The following is a 24,405-nucleotide window of genomic DNA, read 5'->3' on the forward strand; positions in this document are numbered from 1 at the left end:
CTCAGTCAAATTCGGTGACTAGTACTCAGTCACTCGTTGCAAAAAGATCCTTGCATTTGTGGGGATGCGCAACTCTCACGCGTCCCCTGATATGTTGTTTTTCCGCACGGCTCACGTGGCCTGGCGCCCGCGGTGGTCGAGGCGCAGTACGAGAGATGGTGCGAGTGTTGCGCTGCTAACGCCGCCGACAGGCGGGGTTACTTGGGCGCCGAAAGAGAAGGCGCTTTCTCTTTGGTTCGGGACAGCAAGCAGTGCAGACGTGCCGTGCCGTGCGTGCGCTGATCCATGCTTCTGCGAGACCGTCTCGCGTGGCCGCCTTGGCACGCACCACCGTTCACGTGACAGTACACGCGAACGACCAGGCATTGGGATCCAGCATGGGGCGAACATATTCGCTCGCTATCCGGTCGCGGTGAGTCGGACTTCTAGATTTGTCGCGCACCCATTGGCATGTTTTTTGGATAGCAACTCGGCTAGCTGGAATTGATCTATGAAAGGTGCAATAAATGCCCTTGTGATTGTTTGCACTACTGTACTGTCGTTCCTTTGTCCCAAGAGCATGGGCATGAGAACCCCACATCTGGCGGCCCAACGTGGACCTCTTGGGGCATCGGACGATAGATTTAACAGTTTTGCTTCATTCGAGACCTTTGCTTGAACCGAAGCGTAGGGCTAGCGTGGATTTTGATCGCTAGCGTTGGCAGTGTGCTTTCTTGAGCGAGGCGATGGTGGCTGAACTGTGCTTGAACATGTCTACATGCTAAGCCTTTTCGCAAGTGTTTTCTTTAATGACATTCGTCTGTACAAGAGCCACGTGGTCTGCATCCTGGGAGAGCTAGGCTTAGCGCCCGCAGAGCATTCGCAAGCCTGAAGCGAGCGAGTACGGAAGCCTCGTGGGTGGTCCGAATTTCTTATGTAAATAGCATCTTCTATCTCTTTGACTCGGATGAAGTCGCGGCTCTGGGAGCCGGGTGGCCGCGGGCCACGGGTGCCACTACTGGCTGACTGGTATTGCGGCCTGGCACCGGGCACTCCGACACAGTCTGGGACGGTGGGCGCTGTCAACTCGGATGCTGTGTGCACCGAGCGGAGTAGGACCACCTCACAGAGCTGACGTCTCCTCACGGCTGCCTGTGTCGAGCTCATTTTGGGTGTTGTTTTTGGATGCCGGTTGTTGTCAGGGTAGCGACGATTTAGGCCTAAGGCTTTACGAAGCTGCCTGTCGCACGTGGAGGGACACAACCTGGTGGACCATGGCGTTGAGGTGTTGCAATTTGCTTCTTTCATTCTATTTAGCCTCGCACGAATTGAAATTACTCGTTCGACTCAAGGAAGCGAGCTTCGTTCACGTGAGCTTAGCATCTGAGTAGCTGCCCGATCTTTTGCTAGCTGAGTTGAACATCGTACCACGTGGGCGATGCGCATGCAGACTTCCTCTCCCTTGAACTACTTTAGTGTTTGCCGAGTGTGTTGAGTGTACGCAGTGTGATTGGAGTCGCCCCTGGTTTGCCGTCACCTGCACATCGTCTGCGCTGCTACCCCCGGACTATGATCGAGCCACCGGGCAATGGTGATGCTGTGGCGAGTTCGGCGCAGCGACTTCGGCGGCCGCCTGTATCCAGCTTGCAACCCTCGGCGGCGGAGAAAAGAGCCGGCGGTCACCGACAGCTACTGAGGCTCTCGCCAGTAGCTGTCAGCAGTCAGCGCGAGCGACGCTTGCTCTTTCCGACTACTGCGTCGCCGTTTCCGGAGTCCTGGCCTGGAATCGTGCCGTCAAGTCTGCAAAGCTGCTGCTGTGACCAGCGGACACCAGCGGTGTACCCAAGGACAATGTCGGCTCGCATGCTATGGACAGCGTGTGGACATTTCCTCAGCGCGGCCACTGTTGCATGTACCTTATGTCTGTTCAGTGTTGCTGCAGAATTTTGCAGATTCCTCTATCTGGATTTGCAAAATTTCAAATATTCTACCATGTAAAGTTAGGGGTTCAACTTGTGGACATACACAGACAACTTGGACTGCTGGATATGTGCCCATTCCTGGCCAATCACCAAGAGTGAACATACCACTATAATGGATAACAAGAGATCAATGTAATCATGCAGTTTTCTTTTTTTCTTATCTGCCATTTGTAGTCATTTCTTAACCAAGTTGGACATAATTATTTGGCACAGCTCTGCCTACACATGCATTATGCGTGTGGATTTAGTAGTTGGTGTGCGTCGCGGGACCGGAGACTACCTGCCGTGGAAGTGGAGAGTACACGTCTACTTGCATGCACCTACACACAAACAAGGGCAGCGAGTCAGTTTTGGACGCAAACAACACGAAGCACGCCTAGTCGAGAGACATGAAACCAGAGCAATCAGTAAGCTTCAGCACTTCACGCTGGCCGACCGTCACTTCAATAAGCACTTTTTCAGGACGATTCTGGAAGTCTGTGCATGGTGTGCAATACCATACAAGATGCCTAATCAATCAGAAACAAAGCAATTACTCACCAGACATCTTGTGCGCTCCCTTCATAAGCATGAGCACCATGTAAGCAGGAACACAGATAAACTTATGCACAAGCACACAAAGCTTCACTTCACGTAGACTCCAAAAGGTGCGTTATATCTGCAATTTTTTTTAAATTTTGACTTGTATGCTTTCATGAGTTCTATCTCTAATAATCATAGAATGAAACCATAAATGCTTTGACAGGATGAATAATTAGTGATAACATTGCTAATTATGATCAGCTCTCATGCTACATAACAAGTAGTGCCAAAAACTGTAGCTAGCCAAGTTATGTTTTTTTCACAAATGACACAGCGCATACAGTAAAACATTATGATAAAGTGAATGGGACATTGAAAAAATTCAATGTAAGCAGCGATTAGTTGAAAGCGACGACCTCTTAAAAGTAAAGAGAGTAGAGGGAGTAGCACAACTCTACAGAAGTCTAATACGAGTGTCATGTGGCGCATTTTCAATCGCGACTCAACTTCTGGATTGTAATTGGCTCCTTGGTACAAGCTGTGGCAGAGAGCCAAACATGATCAAGAATTTCCATCCACATCAGGCTTGATCGCAACTGAAAGTAGCCGTGTAACGCTGTTACAAGTGCAAGACATTCAATGAAGCGAACCTTCACTGAGGTGAAAAAAGGCAGTCAAGCAAGGTCCACTGGGTGCTTGGGCCAAGTGTTTCTGCAGAGTGCAAGTAATGCCCGCTACAGTTTGTTCAGGCACCGATGAGGTTGTGGTCACCGCCCGTGCATTCACCTTTGTTTTGCAGTAGATGGAGGCTCTGCTGCATCTGCACCACTGTTGGTAGTCAAACCCACTTATAATGATACCGGTTCTAACACTATATCGGTTATAGCAATGAAAATGAAAAACTGCTGCACCGTCAAATTTTGTATGTTTTCTATGGGGAAATAAGCCACTTGCTACAATGTCTCCATGCCACATTGTCAGTTATAACGAAGTCTGGCTGCTGGGTGTCCATGCCGAAAGGTAATTGAATGTGAAATCCTTCAAAATAAAAAATACACATAATATGCGAGCCGTGGCATGATCGCCCGCCACCCGAACTGACGCCGTGTGCTTCTCTCCACGAGTACTCGTCGCCCTTCCACCGATCCGAACACGAACATAGCTCCGTGCCGCACCACCCTCTGAAACAGGAATGGACTAACACCAACTTGCGCTGTAAACGCTGCTCCCAGACTGGTCGCTGGGCCTTCACAGTTGGTTCTTTATTCTATGGCCCTTATTCTTCCCAATTCTGCTAACAGATTAAGTCGTTCGTCCTTGTGTTTGTTTGTTGCATCGAAGTCGTTCCTGGCCACATTGTTTCTCTGCCTCGTCGGACCCGCCGCCAAAATGGAAGATGGCTGATCTGCCCGCTGATCATTGGCAATGCATGACGTTGCCGGTGAAAAGAAAGCACACTGCTATAGACTTGGAAAGAAGTGCTAACTGGTGAGGTGATCATTGCAAACATGCTTGCATAGGATAACGACAGTGACAGCCACGATGGTAGCGCTGATGCAGTAGAGCAGGCTGCCTCAACGTCGTCCCTGCGGGAGGTCTTGCAAATGATTCAGTCCCTCGTGGGCTTGTTTTCCCGAGGGACTTTCCACTTCACTACGTGGAGCAGCTGGATGTTGGCAAAGTTCGCGTAAAGCAAGCAAGGCTGATAAACACGCAGTTTTCTCGTGCAAGCCAGTGGGAAGCACGTGGCGAGATGCTTGTGGCAATCACGTCCCAGCATTTCTTCTAGATTTCTCAAGTCGAGACGCTGCTGCGGCAACCTTGCCGCATTTTTTAAAAGACGCCTTTTGGGGCCACAAAAGCGATGCGTCGGCAGAGCTTGTATGTCACTTGCCATCCATGACCCCTCTTTGCAGTTATAGCAGTGCCATTCTTGAACGTCGACAGCCACGGCTTGTTAACAACACGTGATCGGAGCGTGCAGGATGCAGAGTTAAGCAGTTAAACGAGTCAACACAATCAGAAGCCAGATGGAGGAAAGTGGTGGGGAGGAGAACTGACCTCCCTGCCATTAAAGCTTTCTCGGAACAGCTACGTCATCCCCATTTTCATTTTTTTACATCCGACCCTGTCATAACAATTATCGGTTATAACAACCGAATTTTTGTGGCCGTTGAATATTGTTATAAGTGGGTTCGGCTGTACATCACGAGGCTGTCTGTCGGCTCTTTGTCCTCATCGGGGACACAAAGAACCAAGTCTAATGCTTTGGCATCCATAGTAGAGGCAACGACAGGAACATAAATGTCAGCCTAAGCAAATTGGTCAAAGTTGACTTCCACCTCTTCACCAAAGATTATGTGCACAGTGCCGTAAAGATCATTGCAAACCTGGTGATCATACGCAGGCTCGCCTAAGTGCAACTGGGTAAAGCTGGCTAGCACAAAACAGTTCGCAATCTATGCAGGTGCCCGCTCTTTGCATGAATGGTTTAAATGCATGGCACCAAGTAGGTCGATGTTGTAGCCCTTGTTGGCACCATGTGCGATGAGCCTGCGTTGTAAAAGACTCTTGCTGTGTAGCTTTCAGGTGGTCTCAATAAAGGCCCGATCCATAGGCTGCAAATTGCGGCTGTGTTTGCCAGCAGAAACTCCACAGTGATCACTCCGAGAGCGTCCATCTTCCCATGGCTGAGGCAGTTGTCCACAACAAAAAGCACATGGCAATGCTTTACCTTGAACTTTCAATACAAGAGGCACACAGGCTCCTCAAAAACAGCTGCAGACACCCATGCACGTTTACTGTTTTCATCTAACGCCGTCTTTAGGCATTGCGAGTTCTTTGCAGTCTCCAGTATCAACAAAGGAAGCTTGTCCTCACTGGTTGCACTTCCACCAAACAACACAGTAACCTGTTCCCTGCTATGTTTGCCTTCCTTTTTGTCAAAGAATGCAGTCTCATCTAGGTTGCAAATGTCTTTATAACTGCTGAAGTAAGGAGCTCAGCTGATGATTATGCCATCCCTCCGTGGTGTCACAGTCCATGGCTCCACTTTCGCCAACAGTTCAACAGTTGGTTTTGAAGATACACAGTGTCGTCGCTTGAAGCGTTCAAGCCAGCCATTGCTGCATTTAAATTCTCCCTGCTTGCCTATTTGGAGGGCTAGAGCTTCTCCTTTTGAGGTCAGTGCGGGTTCATTAACAGGGAGATTCGCACTTCTGGCATTATTCAGCCACTCAAGAAGTACAAACTCAACTTCAGGACACTTGGAATCCTGGTTGCGCTTTTGTTTGGCTGACAAACTCTTCCCAAAGCCATCCAATTCACAAAGCCTGCACCAGCTGATGCCTCTTAGCAAAAATTTGCACTCGAGCATGAAAAACCATCTTGGCAAATCGCCGCTCTATTTCATTTCTTGTTATCAACAAGAGTGTTGCCTGATGGCTGAGGCTATGCTACAACACTCACCCTCGTCCAGGTTGACGTACTCCACGCTCTGGTCCTCCTCTCCTGTCAGGCGATTGCGCTTGCGTCCCACAATGTGTGCCCGGTCATCCAAGTGGTGGCCAATCGTCAGCTCTTGCAGCCCTGACCGACTGTCCTGCAGTGATCGCCGGGTCTCCTTCACCTGAGAGTCAGAAATTATGCTTGGTGGTAAGCAACACGCATTGGACGCATTTAGATAATGCAAGCCACTCCATTACGATAACTATGAGGCATGCAACAACTATAAGACATGTGACTGGGTTCTGCTGGTATGCCTGGTTTCTTTATATGCGACTCTCGGCAATTGTTGGTAAAGATGAAGATTGCTGGACGGAAGTGCCTTGATGAAGTCGCTCAAGCACTTAATAGGTGCAATCATGTATCTGCATTCGGTATTGCGCCGTATCAAGATGATTGGCAATAGGTACAAGGTTGATGTTATGCAGGGGTGGGACTGCCCAAGGTCACTTTGGAGCAATTTTTGGAGCAAGTAAAATTGCATTTTGGAGCAATTTGGAGCAGATAAAATTCCATTTTGAAGCAGTTTAGAGCAGGCCAACTTGAATTTTGTGGAATAATCGAATATGGAATATGGCAGCACACTTCGAAACCATGATGAAACACAGACTAAACCAACACAAGCACTGTACTGTACTGCAACTGTGTTAAGCAATGTCTTAAGCTGAAGTTTGAAGTAGAATACCCTGATACTGACACTGCCTAGTGTATGCAAATTTTGACAATACAGCAAGCTCTCGGCTGTACGAACGTCAGTGTAATGAATACCATTTCATTAAATTCCCAGCAGTTTTCTTATGCATTCAATGCAAAAATTTTTCAGTTAAACAAATTTATGAATAGCGAATATTTCAGTTGAGCGAACTTGATCAGTGGACCCGGGCTCATTCTTTAAGTCAGTTCAACAAACTTTAGCACTCTGCAGCACTTGGGCATAGCCGATGCCCGCCGCCCCCAAATTCCCCTTCCCGCGGCGGCTATGTGCAGTGTGACAGTGAGCTAGTCACCTGTGCTGAACTATCAGATCCGAAAATTGTTTCCTGTGTTCGTCCCGAAGAAGTAGAGTGCGACGAGGAAGATGCAATGGCAGAGGCAGATTCAAATCCTGTAATTCTAGCCGAGGCTGCAGGATGCCTTGGAAAGTTGCGAGACAACGTGTCTCGGCAACAAGCTGTGCAAGAGGAAATTCACAGAAACAGTCTCTGTGGACAGCTTTATTACTTCTTGCACTTTAAGAGCACCAGTGTAAATGAATATTATATATATATATTTTTTTGAGAATGAGATAGGCAGCAACGTAACTGTTATGTACTTCGTATGTATTGATGTACATAACTCCATAAATTGCATTTCAAAGTTTAACTCGATGTCTGCTGTGCCCTATGTCGTTCTATGTTCTACTGAATATTCAGTTTAGTGAACTTGAAGTTCACTCAAGTGAGAGTCCACTGTAGTGCCTTTAGATTTTCGATTAGTGGTAGCAACCACAAAAAAAAAAAACATGCATTCTATAATAGCAAGTCCGAAATTTCGAAAAGTAACACAATACATTTTTTATAAATACATTTTTCTTTAATGTGTCAACAGTGTGGTTGAAGTGCCTGGAAATGCAATTTACCAACAGACGCTACGGAGAAGCCAGAGTTACAAACTACAGTGGAATCTCGATAAATGGAAATCGCTTAAATGGAACTGTCTCTTATACGGAACACCACCCTCACGGTTGGTTGGTATTGTATTCAAGCAATTGTATTCACCTCGTCTCTCAGCAAATGGAACTCCTGATAAACAGAACCAATTTCCTTGGTCCCTTGAGGTTTCCACTGTACTCTGGTTAATTGAAAGCCATTTCAACAGAATAGAGCAGGGCGATTCCAAAGCACCTGATGCTTAACTTTCTAGTATAATGTAAAACTATTTCAACCTGTTTTTATTTCAAATCTGCCATTAGCCCTTCACGATAGCTGAGGCCTCGCCCATAGGGGCATAAAAACAGGTTGTAACAGTTTTACGTTATAGTGGCCTTGGGGACAGACACGCTCGCCGGCTGAACCTGCTGCAGCGCATGCTTCTCCAACAGCTCGCAGCGCCCTCCACCTATTTTTCTTTGTTTTGCACCTCGGTCGATGGGCCCACTCAACCGCATTCCATTGCGCTCCAATTTAAACACAGCTGCCCTGGCCACACTGACAGCAGCGACGACAGCCGGCAACTTGCCAGAAGCGCAGGGGTGGGACTGCCCCAAGCCATTTTGGAGCAATTTTCGGAGACTAAATTTAATTTTGGAGCAGTTTGGCAATCTCAGTTTTGGTGGAATAATAGAATACAGCAGTGCACCTTGAAACCCTGACGAAACACAGAATAAACCAACACGAAGCGTGTAGTAGAAGCGTGCTTTGTAACTGTAGTGTACAACATGTAAAAGTGCATCAAGCAGCGGCATGGTGCAGGCTTTCCCGTGAAGCCGAAAACACCAGTGGCACTACAATCAAACTACATATTCCCATGTTATGATAATAGCGGAAAATGTTCTGAAATTATGCAGTCCAATCGATGCGGTAGCATCTGGGTCACCATAAGTCACCACACGCACAGGGAGCCGCAATCAGCCCTGGGATATTATATATATATATATATATATATTTTTATATACATACCGAAGGCCACAGTCGGGCCCAAGCAGGAGTGAAGCACAAGAGAAGACGTAATACATGAACGTTAAGTTAAGCGTATAAAAAATACTATGTCACAGGGAAAAACAACACAAACACGTAAATACAAATCATGAATCACGCAGTCTTGCCTAATGAACATGTTCCGCACCAAAGCTGACGTTCCCAATATTATTAACAAAGGATTCTACTGAAATAGAGGAAACAGCTATTTCTGGTGGTTTATTCCAGCAGGCAATGGCAGCTGGAAACAAAGAATACTAGTGTGAGTTTGTGTGGCTTATAGTTTGTTTGACCATTTCACTGTGACCCGTGTGAAGCGTACATCTCTTGAGGTCAGGTAAGTAGGCAGAGCGGCTATCTTCAAGTGGCCATGATAGAGCTCATGCATAAATTTTAACCTCGACAGGACTCTACGATGGGCTAGTGACTGTAGATTAGTTTCCATACATAACTAGCTGACACTGCTACATCTTGAATAATCTGAGAAGGCAAACCGAACCACTAATCTTTGTATTCGTTCCAGTTTGTCAAATAAATATTTCTGATGTGGGCTCCAAATTGTATCGGCATACTCTAAGGTAGGTAGGTCTTACTAGACTTTTGTAGGCTTTCAATTTGACAGGCACTGATGCTTCGTGCAGTTTACTTTTAAACAGTGACAATTTACTCTGGGATTTGCGACAAATTTCATTAATGTGGGTCTCCCAACTTAGGTTATTTGTCATAGTTACCCCCACATATTTTATGCACGAAATTCTGGTTAGTGGGGTATTGTGTAATGTGTATGTAAAGTCAAGCATTGTTTTCTGTTAGCAAATGAAAGCTATTTTGTCTTAGCAGTGTTTTAAGTCTCATAGCCCATACCTTGCACCACTGTTGAATAGCACGTAAAGAGTCATTTATTGTAAGTTGATCTGAACAGTTAAGCACTGACTCATATATATGACTGTCAACAATCGTGTATGTACCAACGGGTGAACACAGCATTGCATGTCATTGATATAAATTAAAATGGGTGCCAAAACAAATTCTTGCGGGACACCAGAAGAAACACTCAATTTCTCAGGGGAACACGAATTCACAGCAACACTTTGTTTCCTATTAGTAAAGTAACATGAAATCCAGGATACCCCATTTCTTTGAATACCATATGCATGGAGTTTGGTAATTAAGTAGCGTGGGGAACAACATCAAAACCTTTGGAGAGATCCAAAAAGATAGCATCAGTTTGACCTCCTTTATTAAGTTCGTTAGCAATGTCCTGCATTAATTATGTTAATTGTGTTGTGGTTGACAAGCCAGACCCGAAACCATGCTGTTGATGGCACAAAAGATCGTTCTATTCAAGGTGAGTAACAATTGCTTTGTAAATTATGTGCTCCAATACCTTGCAACACATGCTTGCGAGTGACACTGGCCTGTAATTGTTCAGGTCTAACTTGGAACCAAATTTATGGATTGGCACATTTGCACAGCGTCAATCTTTGGGGATAGACAACGTCTTGAAAGACACCGTGAAAATGTTATGCAGGTATTTTGATACCTAATGCGCGGATCTGTGCAGAACAGTATGTATTAGTAATAAGGTCAGGGCAAGTACATTTTTTGAGGTCAAGTTTGTGCAGTAGACATAAATACCGTCTTCGCTTATTGCGATTTCCTGATTGGGTCTTTGAAATCGCATGCTAGAAAGGAAGTGAAAGAAGCGGTTCTTGTGAATACCGTCTGGAAAAAAGCATTGAATTCTCTCGCTATTGACAAATGGCCACTGATGACTCGATTTGGTCGTTTAATCTGTGAAACCATGTGTTGTTCTCTAGATAGGTAACGCCAGAATTTATGTGGGTTGTTCACCATGAACAATGGGAGTGTTATAGTGAAGCAATGAGTTTTTGCTTCGCTTACTTTTTCTTGCATTGTGTTCGACAAACTGAAAAGATCACTTTTCTCACCACGCTTTCGACACCGTTATATTTTCAGTTTCAAGTGAATGATGTGTTACCCACGGGTTTTTCCTGTTTTTGCATTTCATTTTGGAAGGAACGAACTGGGCCTCACAGAAATTTATGACCTCCTTGAATTTTGACCAAAGGTTCTCGACATTATCTATTTCATCGAACTCAGAATAGAGAGATTCTAGATAGTTGAGACGTAGTCTTTTACAAGAATAGGAGCTGGTTTAATGTAATTCTTAGCACATAAAACTGGGCATGTCAGGGCTATTAGTTTGTGGTCAGAGATTCCTTTATCGATGCTAACTGTACAGATGTCAAGTGAAGTACTGAATAACAGAAGGTCAAGAAATAACGAGGATGAACTACTAAAGAACCGTATATCGCAGTTAACTGGCTCAATGAAGAACTGAAAGCTGTGAACAATAAGGATTCAGAACTTGTTTATTCTCTGCCATCATGAGACATGTCAATCTAATTCATGCCTGGCAGATTAAAATCGCCTGTTAAAATTAAGGTAGATCGGGAGTTTGTATGTTTGGGAGTTTGTATGTTTGGTGAGGTAGTCACTAAGCACTTCCAAGATATTCTGGTGGGGAGTTCAGAGGCCGATAAATTCCACCTAGGGTGATGTACTTACAGTGAAAGGTTAGTCTGCATGATTTACTTTCATGATCAGGGATGTCACCTAGCACTTCCTAGGGTATATCGCTTTTTATAGCTAACGTATAGTTTATGGATAACGTAAAACGATTCCAATATGTTTTTTATTGTGAAAGCAATTATATAGGCACTCCAGGTACATTTCTGCTGTCGCTGTCATGTTCCGTATAAAGTCCACAGGCGATAACATCGCCGCCACACGTTGAATGCTGCATGCATGAGTGAAAGTGTGCGAGGGTGAGCCGACGATGGTGGCTCGATCTCGCGCGCGCAAGGAAGAAAAGCGGGGGCGGGGTTCTACTCTGGCGGCTGCTAGGTATGGCACAGCCGTGCGGGCCCTATCTTGAAAGCGATTTGCGATGGGGATAGATTGCAAGTGCTGGCAGCTTCGGGTGCTCTGTTTTCGCTGCTTAGTCAGCGTTGATGCAAGAGGCAGCACGAAGGTCAATTCACTTGCTTGCTGCCGTGCTTCCTCACTCCAGCATTTTGACAGCGAGTTTCTGTGGCCATCTATGAGATGTACAGTCGAACAGACTTATACAATATTCAAGTGCCAGGAAAATTCCATTGTTATAACCAATAATTGTTATAACCGGGTTGCATAAAAAGAATATCAAAATGGGGGATGGTGTAGCTATTCCGAGAAAACCATAATGGCGTAGGCCAGTTTTGCTACCCACCACCTTCCTCCATTAAACTTCCGATTGTGTTGACTCGTTTAACTTAAACTCTGCTCCCCACCTCCCCACGCACTCCGATCACATGTCGTTAACAAGTCGCGGCTGTCAGCATTTAAGAATGGCAATGCTACAAAAATTGCAAAGAGGGGTCATGGGAGGCATGTGATAAGCAGGCTCTGTCGAGGCATCACTTTGGTGGCCCCAAAAAGCGCTTTTTATACAACGCGCAAAGCTTGCTATGGCAGCATTTCAGCTTGAGAAATCCAAAAGAAACGCTGGGACTTGATCACCACAAGCATCTTGCCACGTACTTCCCACTGGCTTGCACGAGAAAACTGCATGTCCGTCAGCCTTGCTTGCTTTACGTAAAGCTTGCCGGCATCCTTCTGCAAGGCACCCAGGTGCTCCACACAGTGAAGCGGAATGTCCCTCGGGAAAATGCCCACGAGGGACTGAATCATTTAAGCCCGGGATACATGGAGCGGACTTTCGCCCAGCACAAATAGACGTGACGGGACGCCGCCAATAGTTCGTTGGCATCGCTTACATTCAGCGAAAAACAGGCGGACGCAGCCGTGTGCTTGCCGAGCATTTGTCCGCGTTGCCAGACTCTAGGAATGAGTTTTTCGGATAAGAAAAAAATACTAAATAGGCTTTTTATTGTATTATTTGTCTTTAATGACTAAACAACTTGGAAAAATGTTTCATAGAGGCGCTTACAAACGATTTCCGAACGTTTCATTGAGCTGCAAGCGTTTTAGCGGGCTGGCTTTGCGCCGTCTGGCTACGTTGAGCGGTGGCACCGTGGAGCGCAGGCAGAAGGATTTGTGGTTTGTCAACTATGACTTTAGTTTACTTTTGTAAAAGGCACATTGTGGTTATTCATGTCTACGTCAGTTTCAGTTCCTGTTTTAAAGCCTCCTCCGTAATTACTACTGCAGCCGGAGAGGATAGAATTATCGGTATTTGGTGTGAAATGGACCTCTCAGCGGCTCTCGTTTTGATGCCCTAGGCATTCCGTGCGCCGCCTGGGCCCACACAGATGCGAACAGCCACAAGACCAGGCATGGTCGGCTTCAAGCTATAATCTGTCGTCGCTCTTTTCCCTCAAGGCACTCGAGGAGAAGGGACTTGTGGTTGTTGTAGAGCAGGGGTGGTTTCTTACCGAAGAAGCACAAAACCAAGCTTTGCGAGCACGCGTGCCAACAGCGAAAAAAGAAAAAAGAAAAGACAGCTTCGGGCACCGCAAACGAGAAACTATTTCGTCCCCTATACCCGAACCCATATGGGCCGCCCCACACACACAAGAAAGACAATAACAAGAAAAGCAATACTATGCACACACTATTTTGTGCTATGGAACCTTCGATCGGGTTGGTAAGAAAACTGCAGTGCACTTTTAATTATTATATTGCTATGGCATGAGCCGGGCGAGCAGAAGAGGAAGAAGAAGTTAGCGTGTGCAGCCTCGGGACGCCATCTTGACTTCACCATCAATCTCGGCCCTTAAATAAAGCCGGTTTAACATTAACCGTAACAGTTTTGTGGTGGAGGTGCTGGGTACTTCAACCAAGACAACGGACGCAGCTGTTGAAGATGGTACGGCCGCCGTTTCCGCGTAACGGGTCAGGTGGTCGACACATATGATCACCCATCGGTTGTCGTTAGATGATCGGGGAAATGGGCCCAGAAGATCGAAGACCGATACCCACTTGTTCAAATGGCAGGCGAGGCAGCGGCAGAGGCTGGAGAAGACCTGGCGGAGCGTTCGTAGGGCGCTTGTAGCGTTGACATTATTCGCAACTGGCGACGTAGTGCTTGACTGTGTCCCCCATTTTGGGCCAGTAAAAACGCTCCTGTGTCCGGTTCAAAGTTCTGATGAATCCTAGATGGCCAGAGGTCACATCGTCGTGCATGGCTCTCAGTATGTCCATTCGCAGACTCTGCGGCACCACCAGAAGGAAGCGTGTGCCTTTAGCTGAATAATTGGTCTTGTAAAGCAGGCCGTCGCGGACACAAAATCGACCGGTGGCTCCAGGACGCGATGCGGCTACAAATAGAGGTTCCAAACTGAGTTTCCTGAGGATCTCACTTAAGTTTGTAGACGAAAAATAAGTTTACACAAATTTGTTCTCTTAAACATTCAATATCCGGCTGATAAATGGCATCCATTTCACGGGCAGAGAGCCCGAAAATGTGCGGCCAAAGTAGTCCAAACGCTCGCATTCCGTCGCTTCAGCACGGCAGCACGATGGACGCTCCGATGGAAAACCAAAAATACACAAAAACCAACCAGCTGCCGGAAGTCGGAGGGAGATCGATCGTCGCGACGCCTGGTCAGCACGCCAGGCACTCCCGCCACTTCCGCCGGCGATTATTGCCGGGTGGCAGTTTTCCGATCGGACCGAGTAGCCGGCGGGAGTGAAATTTTTGGAAGCCGAGGGGCGAGCATTCGCCGCCGGGTGTATTTCGTCGCCTGGACGTCGGTTTTCCACTCCATGTATCCCGAGCTTTACAGGACCTGCCGCAGGGACAATGTTGAGGCAGCCTGCCCTACCGTGTCAGCGCTACCGTCGTGGCCGTCACTGTTGCTATCCAATGTAAGCACATTCACAATGATACCTCATCGGTTAGAAGCACTTCATTTCTAAATCTAAAGCAGCGCGCTTCTTTTCACCGGCAACGTTGTGCATTGCTGATGATCAGTGGATGGACCAGCTATCTTGCATTTCAGCGGCGAGTCCTAACGAACAAAGACAAGCACGAGCGGCTTAGCGCGTTAGCAGAACTGCGCAGAATGAAGACGATAGAATAAAGAACCAACTGTGAGGGCTTGGCCCAGTGAGCAATCTGGGTAGGGTGGCCTAATCTGTGAGCAGCGCCGGCAGCGTCAGCGCAGCGTGGTCCATTCCTGTTACGGAGGGTGGTGCGGCGCAGAGCTTTGGGCGCAGCCCATTAGTGTTCGGAGGGGTGGAAGGGCGTCTCTCCTAGAAAGAAGCATGCGGCGGCAGTTGAGGTAGAGGGCGATCATGCAGTGGCTCGCATTTCACTTTTTATATTTTCTTTTTGAGGATTTCGCATTCCATACCTTTTGGCACGGACACCCAGCAGCCAGACTTCATCGTTATAACCAATAATGCGGCATGGGGACATTGTAGTAAGCGGGTTATTTCTCCATAGAAAACATTGCAGCAGCTTTTCATTGTTATAACCAAAATACAGTCGAACCCGACTATATCGAACCCATTTACATCGAACCCATTTACATCGAATTATTCTATATATCGAACAATTTCTGGTCACGGTATAGTTACAATGAGTACATATAGCAAAAATTACGCTTACATCGAACAAATATTGCAGTGACTTCCAATATTATCGAACGTCAAGCGGCGGAAAAGTGCCCCCAGAAGTTGGCTTTCCCACGCGGTAGCGGGGAAACCCGGCGGCGCAGCTCCATCCAACCGCTCTCCCTACTGTGACCGCGCTGCCTCGGGCTGTTCGGGCGAGCCGTTGACACTCCCCCTGTCGCGCATAGTGGAGTCTATTAGGCCACATCCTCCTTCTTTATCATCTTTCACTTCCCATTCCCTCTCCCCTGACGACGCTTCGCCGTGCTCCATCACGGGTTGCAGAATCAAGTGTCCTTCCTTTCTTTAGATCACTATCTAGCGACACTCCCCAGCAAAAAATGATCCTGGCCCGCCTCAGCGCTCGCTCAGACAGCCAATCAGAGGCTCTTGTGCTGTCTTCGTGCAAGATGGCGAAAGTGCGAGTTGTCTGGCTGCTTTTCTGGTTTATCGTGTTTGCGCCTTGTGGGCCATCTCCCGCAGTGTTGCCGTGATGAAGTGGCAGATTGATGAATATTGTTTCTTGGCGCAAGGGCCAGAAATGGCCAAAGAGCGCCATGACATTTGGTGAAGAATGGCAATGAGTATCGATGAATATGGCAGTTATCGAGTGGCTGTATATTGGCCTAAAATATTCGCTGTAAATGGTGTAAAATATGTATCAATTAAAATAATGTCAATGAGAAGTGAGTCCTATGGTTGTAAAAGTACGTTGAGAACGATAAGATACTAAAAGATGTTAATTTATAGCAGCACCAGTGCCTTTGCAGAGCCCTTCAGTGCAAGGGCTGCGAGGCATGTGCTCTGTAAGTGATTTCATTGCAGCTACAGCCTCTAAGCAGAGGCTGTGCTACAAATAGCCTGGCCAAATGATTTCTATGGTATTAGTTTCTTCTAAGAACTTGAGTACTGATTTAAAATTAATTAGAGGGTCATTGCCTAAAAAGAAGACTGGGTGCAGAGGTATATTATGACGGTATAATTAAGGGAAGAACTTTTTTCTCTCCTCTTCTAATAATGGGCACTGAACGAGAACATGAAGGACTGTAAGTCTACTTCCACACCTAGTGCATGTCGGAGGGTTAGTTCCAGTCAGAATGTACGAGTGAGTGTTATAGGTGTGTCCAATTCTTAACCTACAGAGCAGTACTTCCTGTTGTCTCTTTGTTTTCTCAGAGATCCAGTTTCCTATTTTCGGTTTGATTAGGTGCAGTTTGTTGGATACCTGACTGTCCCATTGCCGTTGCCAATATTTCCGTAGTTTATGCTGTAAAAATGGCTTAAGGTCTGTGTAGGGTACAGGTATATTAATGTTTGCATCACAAAAAGGTACGGATGTAGCCATTTCGTCAGCAGCTACGTTGCCCTCTAGGCCTCTATGGCCAGGCACCCAACAAAGAACAATCATTTGGTTAGACAGGTACGCTGAACATAGAAGGTTATAGACTTCATTAAGGATGGAGTTTTTGTGTTTTCGTATACTTGATATGCAGCAAACAACGCTTAATGAGTCTGTGAATATGACAGCCTTTGTTATACCTGTTTGTTTTATATGTTTCACAGCAGAGAGGATCGCGTATGCCTCCGCTGTGAAAATGCTGGTGTTTGGATTTAATGCACTGAACGTTGAAAACGAAGGTCCCAGCGCTGCATAAGCTACACCATAAGTAGACTTTGAAGCGTCTGTATAAAACTCTGCGCAGGAGTACTTCGCCTGGAGTTCGAGGAAGTGTGAATGTATATGCACCTCAGGCGCATGTTTTGTTATTGCGACGAAAGACATATCGCACTGGATAGACTGCCATTCCCAAGGTGGTGCAAGGTTAGTGGGAGTCATTAGGACTGTTTCTCGATGTTTAATACCAGTTTCGTGAGCCAGTTGTTCTAAGCGCACAGACAGAGGAGCTCGAACAGATGGGCGGTTACGGTAAAGTCTAGCAGAAGATAAGTCAAGTACAGTTGAATAACACGGATGTTCGTCATTCGATTTACATTTTAAAAAGTAGCAAACGCTTAGGTATGTTCTGCGTAGGTGTAGGGACCATTCGTTCGCTTCGCCATACAGACTTTCCACAGGGCTTGTCCTAAATGCGCCTGTTGCCAGCCGTATGCCTAGATTGTGGACCGGGTCGAGAATTTTGAGAGCACTGTCCGATGCGGATTGGTACACCACGGCTCCGTAGTCGAGGCGTGATCGTACAAGGCTTTTATACAGGCTAAGCAAACACCTCCTGTCACTTCCCCAGCTTGTTCGAGACAGCAGCTTCAGCAGGTTCATATTCTTTAGGCACTTGGCTTTAAGATATTTTAAGTGGGGAATGAAATTAAGTTTTGTGTCCAAAATAATACCTAAAAATTTATGTTCAAGACTGACCGATAGTCGTTCTCCGTTAAGGTCAATGGCGGGTTCCGGTGAAATGCCTCTCTTGTTTGAGAAGAGAACACATGTGCTTTTTTGAGGGTTAAATTTAAAACCATTTTCTTCTGACCACTTTGAGAGTTTGTTTAGGCCGAGCTGTAGCTGTCTCTCGCAGATGCTAAGATTGCACGATCTAAAAGCTATCTGCACATCGTCCACATAAACCGAGTAAAAGAGTGTGCGAGGTATGATGGTATGTAAGGAGTTCATTTTCACAATAAAGAGTGTACAGCTCAGCATTCCACCCTGCGGTACACCTGTCTCCTGTACGAATGATTGTGACTGCACATTGCCAACTCTAACACGAAACGTTCTGTCAGACAGGTAGCTTTCAATAATGGTCAGCAGGTTGCCACGTATACCCATTCCAGAAAGATCCCGAAGGATCCCAAAGTGCCACGTAGTGTCATACGCCTTTTCCATATCAAGGAATACAGATACGACAAGCTGTTTGTGGATAAAGGCTTCACGGATGTACATTTCCATGCGGACAAGCTGGTCTGTCGTCGACCTACCTTCCCTGAAACCGCATTGGTATGGGTCTAATGTTTTGTTGGTTTCAAGATAGTGGAGCAAGCGTTTATTCACCATCTTTTCAAAGAGTTTGCATAGGCAGCTTGTCAACGCTATCGGCCTATAACTATTTGGCAAAGAAGGGTCCTTACCCTGTTTCAAAATGGGAATTATAATGGCCTCTTTCCAGAGGGAATCTGGCCGGAAGACCATATACCATTGTAAAGAAAAAGAAGGGTTTTTTGTGTTTCAGATGGCAAGTGCTTTAACATTTCATATATTATGCGGTCAGAGCCTGGGGCAGATTTGTTGCAGCCGTTTAGTGCTGCTTGAAGCTCTGCTATGCCAAATGGTCTATTATATACCTCGCATTTTGCAGTTTTTCGTACTAATGGCTGCCGTTCTATTCGTGCTTTATGTCTTTGAAATGTGTCCGAATAGTGCGACGAACTGGATATGCGTTCAAAGTGTGCGCCTAGAAAGTTCGCCTGGTCTTCCATACTATCTCCCTGTGTATTTACTAAGGGTAGCGAGTAAGGTTGTCGACCTTTTATTCTGTGCACCTTTGTCTCATCCGTGTAAGAGTTCATTCCTGATATATAACTTTGCCAACTCTCTCTTCTAGCTTGTCGGCGCGTCCTCCTTCCCTGAGATTTGACATGCTTGAAATTAACAAGGTTTTCTGCAGTCGGAGAATCGCGGAGCAGCCCCCATGCTTTGTTCTGCTTTTTACGCGCGTTACGACATTCCTCGTTCCACCATGGAACACGGCGCTTGTTAGATGATCCCTTTGTTTCTGGGATACATTTGGTAGCGGCATCAATCAGAAAAAAGGTGAAGTATTCAACCACGGCTTCCAGGCTTAGAGCAGAAACGTCAGCCCACGATATGAGTAATTTTTCGGAACTGTTCCCAGTCAGCTGAATCAGTTTTCCACCGAGGAAACTGTGGGGGACATTCATTCGTCTTCGGTGTAGATAGAACTATCGGGAAATGGTCGCTCCCGTATGGATTTCTAATAACGTTCCATTTAAGATCAGGTAAAAGGGTGGGTGATGCAATACTGAGGTCTATAGAGGAATAGCTCTTATGTGCAGTATTATAATATGTAGGTGCCTTACTATTCAAAAGGCATGCACCAGATGAAAAGAGAAACTGTTCAATCATCCGACCTCGCACATCGCAATGAGAGTCACCCCATAGGTTGCTGTGTGCATTGAAATCTTCTAGAACCAAATAGGGTTGGGGCAATTGATCTATTAATGCATAAAATTCATGTTTCAGGAGCTGATAGTGCGGGGTATATACAGAGAGCGGACGGTAATAAGTTTGTTTAGAAGTATGGCTCGAACGGCCACTGCCTCTAGGGGCGTTTGTAGTTGTAGATGTTGACACGCTATACCTTTATCGAGTATAATGGCTACACCGCCAGATGATGAGATGGCATCATCACGATCTTTACGAAAAATAACATAATGACGAAGAAAGTTAGTGTGTTTAGATTTCAGATGGGTTTCCTGTACACACAGCACTTTTGGATTGAGTTCGTAGAGAAGTTCTTGAACATCATCAAGGTTTCTGAGGAGACCTCTGACGTTCCACTGCATAATTAGCGTGTCCATAATGAAGTTAATTTGGTGCTGTGTGTATGGAAATGGAAGTTATGCCTTAGATTACAGAGCCCTTTCGAGGCCCTGTAATCGGGGTTTTGCCCTTTTTGAAGCATTCGAGGGAGCCCCGCCGCTCCTTAGGCGTTTGGTGCGCCTTCAGGACAGGTGTAGTGTCCATTGCCTCTATTGAGGCGCCGGACACGTGCTCTTGAGAGCGAGAAGTTTTCCGGGCGAGTCCCGCCTTGGAAGGCAAGACCCCTGCGCCCACCAGCCCGGAGATCGATGGGGCTCCCTGAGGGATTTAGCTGCGCCGGCTGTTGCCAGCGCAGGAAGGGGCCGGGGAAGCCTCGGCTGCGCCAACCTTCGGGGTCGATGATCCCTCATTCTGGGTTGACGGAGCAGCGCTAGCTGCGACCGTCGCGGGGGCAGATGGCGTAGCTGTCGACTCACTGCTTGTGGGTCGGACAGCCGCCGGAGGCCGTTGTGACGCTGCCCCCTTACGTGCCACATCGGCAAAGCTTTTCTTTGGCAGGTATGCTACCCGCCTGCATGCCTCCTTGAATGAGATATTTTCTTTCACTTTGATCGTTACTATTTCTTTTTCTTTCTTCCAGGATGGGCACGACCGCGTACGCGGCGTGCTCTCCATCACAGTTTACACAGTGGAGAGCGTTCTCACAAGTTTCAGTGGTGTGTTCTTTGGCACTGCATTTAGCACAAGTTTGGCGGCCGCGGCAGCTCTGCGAGCTGTGGCCGAAGCGCTGGCATTTGAAACATCGGAGTGGATTGGGCACATAAGGCCTGACACGGAGCTTGATGTACCCGGCCTCGATTGATTCGGGCAGGACACTTGAATTGAAGGTGAGAATTAGGTGTTTGGTCGCAATTTCTTTACCATCACGCCTCATCTTTATTCTTTTCACATTAACAACATTTTGCTCACTGAAGCCCTCTAGGAGCTCTGCTTCTGTCAGCTGAAGCAGGTCATCATCTGAGACAACGCCGCGTGTAGTGTTCATAGTGCGATGCGGAGTCACTGTCACTTGAAAGTCTCCAAAAGACACTAGATTGGGTAGCTTATCGTATTGTTTCAGGTCACGGAGCTCCAAAAGGAGATCTCCACTTGCCATCCTTGATGCCTTGTAACCTGGACCAAGAGCCTCAGTTAAAGACTTCGAAACTAGACATGGGGAGATTGTGCGTACTTGTTTATCTGGTTTTTCTGAATGAATGACGTGAAATCGTGGAAAGTTCGGTCTTTGTTGTCCAAAAAACTGAAATACATCTTCGGTGCGCCCTCTTTTCTGAGGGCGATCTGGGAGGGCAGGGAAGGAACTAGCCATAGAATAATGTAATTTTCGGCAATAACGCCAACCACCCACCGTGGAGCCCTACAAGGGGACGTTACAGGGACTGTAAAAACACATCCTGCAAACGCCAGCTGTACGTTATCACTATAACCAAATATGAGATAACCTAGGTTGGTTATTCACACAGGGTTAACCCTTGCTGCCTGGAAAAATTGGAAGTAAACGGAAGCTAGGAGAAGACAGGAAAGATGAAAAGTTAGAGAAAGACGAAGGCTGGAGGGAGAGAGAGACAGGAAAAGGCAACTACCGATTTCCCCCGGGTGGGTCAGTCCGGGGGTGCCGTCTACGTGAAGCAGAGGCCAAAGAGGTGTGTTGCCTCCGCCGGGGGGCCTTAAAGGTCCGAACACCCGGCATCGGCTCAACCCCCAGGATCCCCCTTTCCCCGGACACCGGACACGGCTAAGCCGCACACGGCTACACGCGGGAGGGTCCAACCCACGTGTGCTCGGGTCCGTGGTGTCGCAACACACCAAACGCCTACTGACGCAGACGCCCCTGCAGGGATGAAGTGGCAGAATTCGCCTTTCGTCGTGAAGCTCATAATCATAAATTGCGTCCAACGCGATGAGAAGTTGGATGTTCCCGCAGCGTGCAAGATTCCGCGGAGCACTCTCGGCTCGATTAGGGCTAAAGAGGCCAGACTCGCAACCCGGTGCCCATGGCGCCCGACGCGTACGCACGGCCGCGTACGAGGGGTTCTTCATACGTTCCGGTTTCCGCGTGCTCGGTGATGACTGTAAATTTTAATGAATGCGACGAAGCCGTTGGCGGTGTTGCCGAAGTTTGGAGCGAGCTGTCAAAATTTCCGGGACATTCGAATCAACGGTGGACGAGTTTGTGAGTGCAGATGATGGTGTCGCGACCACGGGAGAGCCCGGAAACGAAGACTACATCGCCGACATCGTACCGAGCACAAATGAAAGTAGGCACATTGAGGAAAGCAACGACGGTCCTTTGCCCACATCCTCCGAAGTGATTGGTGCACTCGCATTAGTCCGGTGCTTCTGCGCGAATGCGGAAGGTTGTGGCCTCAGCTGCTGCGACTCCTTAGACAACGTGGGGAAGTGCGTGCGTCACAGGCAGCGAAATTGCCCAAGCAGAAGAAAATGCAGGACTAATTTATGCCAAACTAAGCTAGTTTCTTCAATAAAGTGATTTTATATATGGTATGTGCTTTTATGACATCCAATTATTTAGCAGGCTTATATCAAATTATGCTCTATATCGAACTGATAGGAGTTTTTTTGCGAGTTCGATATAGCCGGGTTTGACTGTATTGTTAAAACCGGTATCGTTACATGTGGGTTCGCTGGTATAACAAAATTTCACTGCCACGGCAAAGGAATGCAGAGACAATACATGGAAGGAGATGGTCGAACTACAAGTGGCTGCTTGGAAATGTGCCTCTCAAATCCTGTGCCCCGTGACAAGAGCGACCTCCAAAGTGGAGCTGCATCTTGCTCAAAGTGCGATAAGATCCTATCATGCCCCGCGCACTGTGTGCTTTAGGTATGAGTGAAAGTGTGCGAGGGTGAGACAAGAAAGATGGTGGCTTCACAAGTGCCGCCTTCCTGCGTGAGCAAAGGGAAAAAGGGGGAGTGGAGCGAGCTCGCGGTAACATTATCAAGCGCGCGCGACGAGCAGGAGTGGGGAGGTACCTAAGTTGGTGTGCGCCTCCACCATGGCTGCGCATGGCTGTAAGGGTGGGTGAGCGCGTACGCATCCACACGCCCTGCTTTAGAGGTAATCTGCCGTGTGCGCAAAAGAGTGGACATGCCGAGACGGTGTGGCTCCATATAAGCGGTCGTACCACGCGTTTAGTATTGAAGGTTGCGTAATCTCGAGTTTCGGTGACCCATTGGAGCGAGAGGCAGCCGAAGCATTTGTTCCTTGCTGCCGGTGCTGTTCCTAATAACATCGTCCCAGTGCGGGCGATGCTATCAGCTGTGGGGGCAGAGTGTACGCGAAAGTGTGGCTGGCTTCGTTTAATTCCTACTGTCGAGAAGATATCACTGACGTGCGTGGCATAAAACCGTATCATTCGGCGCCGGCTCCCAAATTTATCAAGATGCAGTGTTTTCTCATTCAAATTTGCTTTTTTCAATTGCCCCATAATTCGGAAAATTCTGTGGCGCCTTTTCGTGCAAGAGAAATCAATCAGCGACTGTGCTTCCTTGCAAGAAAGGTCGAATTTCACTAGACCGAAATTTTGATATAACAAAGAAAATTACAGATTTTACCGACTTCGTTATATTGAGGTTTAACTGTAGTCTGAAATGCCGAAGAGTAAAAAAATTCGTTCAGCCCAAAAAATAAAATTTATTAGGCTTAGAGGGCTTAGGTGGTACTACGCTAGGTGGCAATCAGTTTTGCTTGGATTTGCGCAAGACTGAAGTCCTTTCTGTGTACAATCGACAAGAGCATCACCGCGTTGGTGATCTTCAGCAACGCAGATCGAAAATAAGCGAGCCACGTTTTTTCGCACACAAATGTGAAACCACACAAACACACACGAAGATGCGACAACGTTTGCAAGGCACACTTGCTCCGTGGACACACCACATGCAGAATGTTGAACGAAACTCCCACACAAAGTGATTGTGACGACAATGCTGAACGAAATAAAAGAGAAAAGAAAAATTGGGAGGAAGCTTAAGCTTTGCCTTTGAGTGTGGAAGGCGATAGCATTTCAAGATCCCCGAATGCTTCTCAGGCTTCTCATGACCTACATGACAAGCAAGTCATGTAGGCCATGAAACAGCCACCTACGTCTTGGTGCTCTCATGGTAGTTTCGTTAACGTGGTAGGCCTCCCGCACTCTGCTTCGCATAACATACACTCCCACAGGACGTAGGATCGGCCGGATTTTTTTGTTGTTCATTCATTAATTCAGCATGCCAGATAATTCAGGAATTTTTTTTTTTTTTATTCTCGCGAGATCCAAATTAATGACCTTAGATCTGTGGCTGGTGCAGTCTGGAGGAGCAGAGATGGCAGTGCCTTCATATGTGCTGTCTTCCCGCGCATTTAGTGCTGGAGGTCACGTAATCTCGACTTTCGGAGGCACGTCGACGCAAGAGCCAAATGAAATGTTCTCTCTCCTCTGCCTGCGCTCTTCACGATTGCGCCATCTCACTGTGGGTATCACTATTAGCCACGGCAGCAGAGTGCACACAAAAGCCTCGC

The 24,405-nt window shown here is 47.1% G+C and overlaps 1 protein-coding gene across 4 annotated transcripts in view; it reads right to left on the reverse strand.

Moving 5' to 3' along the window:
• The window catches only part of LOC126536594 (myeloid leukemia factor 1-like), a 69,273-nt gene that overhangs the window by 22,116 nt on the left and 22,752 nt on the right, over positions 1-24,405 (reverse strand). For all 4 annotated transcript variants that reach the window (XM_055072794.2, XM_055072784.2, XM_050183628.3 and 1 more), the window contains one exon: positions 5,952-6,111. In XM_055072794.2, coding sequence (XP_054928769.1) covers positions 5,952-6,111 — 160 coding nt within the window. The remainder of the gene's footprint in view (positions 1-5,951; positions 6,112-24,405) is intronic.

The sequence above is a fragment of the Dermacentor andersoni genome, chromosome 3 (assembly GCF_023375885.2).
Source record: "Dermacentor andersoni chromosome 3, qqDerAnde1_hic_scaffold, whole genome shotgun sequence".
In the NCBI taxonomy this organism is placed as follows: Eukaryota; Metazoa; Arthropoda; class Arachnida; order Ixodida; family Ixodidae; genus Dermacentor; species Dermacentor andersoni.